The sequence below is a fragment of the Acyrthosiphon pisum genome, unplaced genomic scaffold (genome assembly GCF_005508785.2).
Source record: "Acyrthosiphon pisum isolate AL4f unplaced genomic scaffold, pea_aphid_22Mar2018_4r6ur Scaffold_74;HRSCAF=424, whole genome shotgun sequence".
In the NCBI taxonomy this organism is placed as follows: Eukaryota; Metazoa; Arthropoda; class Insecta; order Hemiptera; family Aphididae; genus Acyrthosiphon; species Acyrthosiphon pisum.
In genome coordinates, this window is record NW_021777369.1 from 1 (window position 1) to 3,255 (window position 3,255).

Consider the following 3,255-nt stretch of genomic DNA (forward strand, 5'->3'; position numbering starts at 1 on the left):
ATTCCATACTGCACTTCTCTCGCGGTTTAAATTTGGCATCTATATTTTTTTTATATTGTATAATTTTGTTTTAATTTATACACATTTTAAAAATTAACAAGATTTGTGAGTTATGACTTATTGTATCAAAATATTATATATGTTTAAATTTAATGGAGTCTTTTATTTATTACTACCCTTATAGCAATTACTAGAATTATTGAATGGCACTTAATTTAAATCATATGTACCTAAATTATTAAAATTAAATTAAAATTAAAATTATTAAAAAAAAATTTTAAAATTATTAAAATAATTATTTATTATTTTTTGATAAAAATGTACATAAAAATATTTAAAGATTTTAAATGATAAATTTGAAAATATGATATTTAAAACTTAAGCCACAAATCCAAAGAATAAAAAAATTTTAAAAATCTTACCTTGATGAATATAGCTTTGAATTTAAAATTATTAAAACCAATAACACCAATGACACAAAATTTTTTATGTTGAAAAATATGAAAAATAATTCAAAATTTTTCTGAGTTTAATGAAAATATAATGCTGGAGTACTCTAATTTGTAAAAAAAAAATTAGTAGGACTCTTCTAGAAGGCTGAAAAACCAATGCCAAGTTATGCAAATGATTGTTTTATAATTTATTACAATATTGCTCAAACATAGACAAAAATAATCATGTCATGAAATGAACTGGACTATCACAGGTTCAAACATGTTAGTTTGTTGTAATAATTATGGAAAATTATTGTGTTTGGTAGGAAGAGGGTGCTGAGAGTAAAGGACATATGAAATGTCTTGTACCTTTTTGAGTATACATACATTTATGATTATTTATGGAACAATGTCACAAATCAATTTATCCCCACTCAATTTTTTTTTTAAAATATTATTTGAGTACTTATAACTAGTGATGGGCATAAAATCACGTCGCCGTTACTTTGTCACCGCGACAACAGTGTCGCTGTTAGTCACTGCGACAATTGCGAAAATTAATGGTGACTAGCGACTTTGGTGACTAGTGTTTTTAGAGGTTGGCACTGGTTACCATTAAGCTATAAACTTAGAACATTTTAACAATAAACACTGGTGACTAAACAGTCAACAGTGACACTGGACAGTGACGACACCACAGATAGATAAAAATACTAGAGATAGACGACATGTTTTTGAAGCCAACAAAATGGCCGAAATTATCTTATCTAAGAGGTTGTGGCGACGGTTGTCCCACAATACGTTCTGTTCCCTAGCGGTCGTAGTGACGTCGGAACGTCACCGCGCACTCCGTCACAGTTTGTCATGGTGCCCGTTCTCCGTACGTTTTGTCACGCCGCTCCGCGCTTACGATTGTTCGCGATTGACATAGAATTTACTTTGTATCATTTATACTTACTTCCTAACATTTATACTTGCTACAGCAACACAAAATTATACGTATCATTTTTTTCTCAATAAAGTTAAACCATTATTTAAAAATTCGTCGACAATCTAAATCTTTTCCCTAACCTCTAAAATCCTTGCCGCCGGAATAGTCGTTTAGATTGCCGCAAGGTGAATGTTTACATCGCGGACTAAAATATCTTATCGCGTTTTCTACTAGTGCGGTATGGTGGAAAACGCTATAAGTCCGTAGCACGAATGCACGATGTAGACTGTAGAGAAGACGTCTTCTCTACATCGTGGTCCTTAGTTTACATTTTTATAACTCTGATAAAAACATTATTGTTATCAATTTATCATATTAATTATTAATATTATAAAATTTAAGTTTAAACTTTAAAGTTGTTTAGTTGTGTAGGACTGGGTAGTTCATGATTTTAATAACTTAACTTAGTTACGTAAGTCTTAAATATTATTAACTTTAAGCTTATTCAACAGTTATGTAAAATATGTAATGGGTGCATGTGAATATTACATAATTACATTACCTATTTTATAAGAAGTTGTGCTATTGTAAAACATTTTTAAAAACAATCTGCATTAATTGATTATCAATTTTACATACATTTATTAATTTTGAAAAACTATATTTAAAATCAATAAAACTTTATACTACTTTATTTAATAGTAATACAAATTAAAAAAAACAAAACAAAACAAAACTGGTACCTATATACTAGTATTACCTAGTATAATAATAATTATAAAATATTTCAAAAAAATAAAACTGGTATAGGTACTATCTAGTATTAATTAATAATCATAAAATATTTAAAATCAATTAAATTACTTTTTATTTTATACTAATAATAATTAGTTATAATAACTAATATTTCACATTTCAAACAACTTGTAATTGTGATTCAAAAATAAAATTTGGTTCACTTTATTGGGTTTAAGACGATTACGGCATTCGCTAATGACAAAACCTGCTTTTGAAAACACTCGTTCACAAGGAACAGATGATCCTACCACGCAACATTTTTCTTTAACAATCATACTTAAATTAGGGTAATTGTAACTGTTATCTCTCCACCAACTAAATGAATCACTTGTTCGTGGTAATATGTTGTCATCAATGTACCTATTTACTTCAATGATCGCTTTTGACGTATTTGTTCCCTGAGGTGTTATTGCTGAAGTCTGAATCAAAATTATCCCAAATACAACATTCATCTCTTTCTTCAACTGGAACTGCAGAGGAAACTGCAGGTAATGTTTCGGTATTATTTGAATTATTTCTTATATGTTGTGCAACTGCGTTTATAACTTTTGTTTTTGTTTGATCTCCTAAGGATTTGGTTAAAGCATAATGTTTGAATTTTGGATCCAAAAATGTTGCCATTCTTAAGGTATTGCTCATTTCTAAATCAGAGAATCGATAATTGATGCCATCTTGTAGAACTTTAATAGTTCCCTTCACTGAAGAATCAAAAGGCTTATTTTTCAATTTTCCACATACATCAGCTAATCCTTTGCTCAAAACAATAACCATTGAAGCACACATATAGTTCTCTCCACTTACTAACTTTGTGACTTCATCAAATGGTTTGAGTACAAGGCACAACTCTTTACATATCTTCCATTCTTCAGATGTAAGTATATGTAAATCTGCATCTATTATTGCTACAGTTGCCTTTACAGTGGTTTCCAATTCAACAAACCGATTCAACATATGGAATGTGGAATTCCAACGTGAAGCTACATCTTGCAGTTAGTTTTTTGGTGTGGCCCCTGAGTTCTCCTGGTAAAGCATCAGTTGATGGTTAGCATTTGAACTTCGCTTAAAATGCCCGACAATCGTCTTCACAGTATT

General features: G+C 29.6%; 1 protein-coding gene across 1 annotated transcript in view; it reads right to left on the reverse strand.

The window, feature by feature from the left end:
• Positions 1-3,153: 3,153 nt before the first annotated feature.
• Positions 3,154-3,255, reverse strand: part of LOC103310727 (zinc finger BED domain-containing protein 4-like) — a 1,232-nt gene continuing 1,130 nt past the window's right edge. Inside the window, exon 3 of the mRNA XM_008189948.1 lies at positions 3,154-3,243. Coding sequence (XP_008188170.1) covers positions 3,154-3,243 — 90 coding nt within the window. The remainder of the gene's footprint in view (positions 3,244-3,255) is intronic.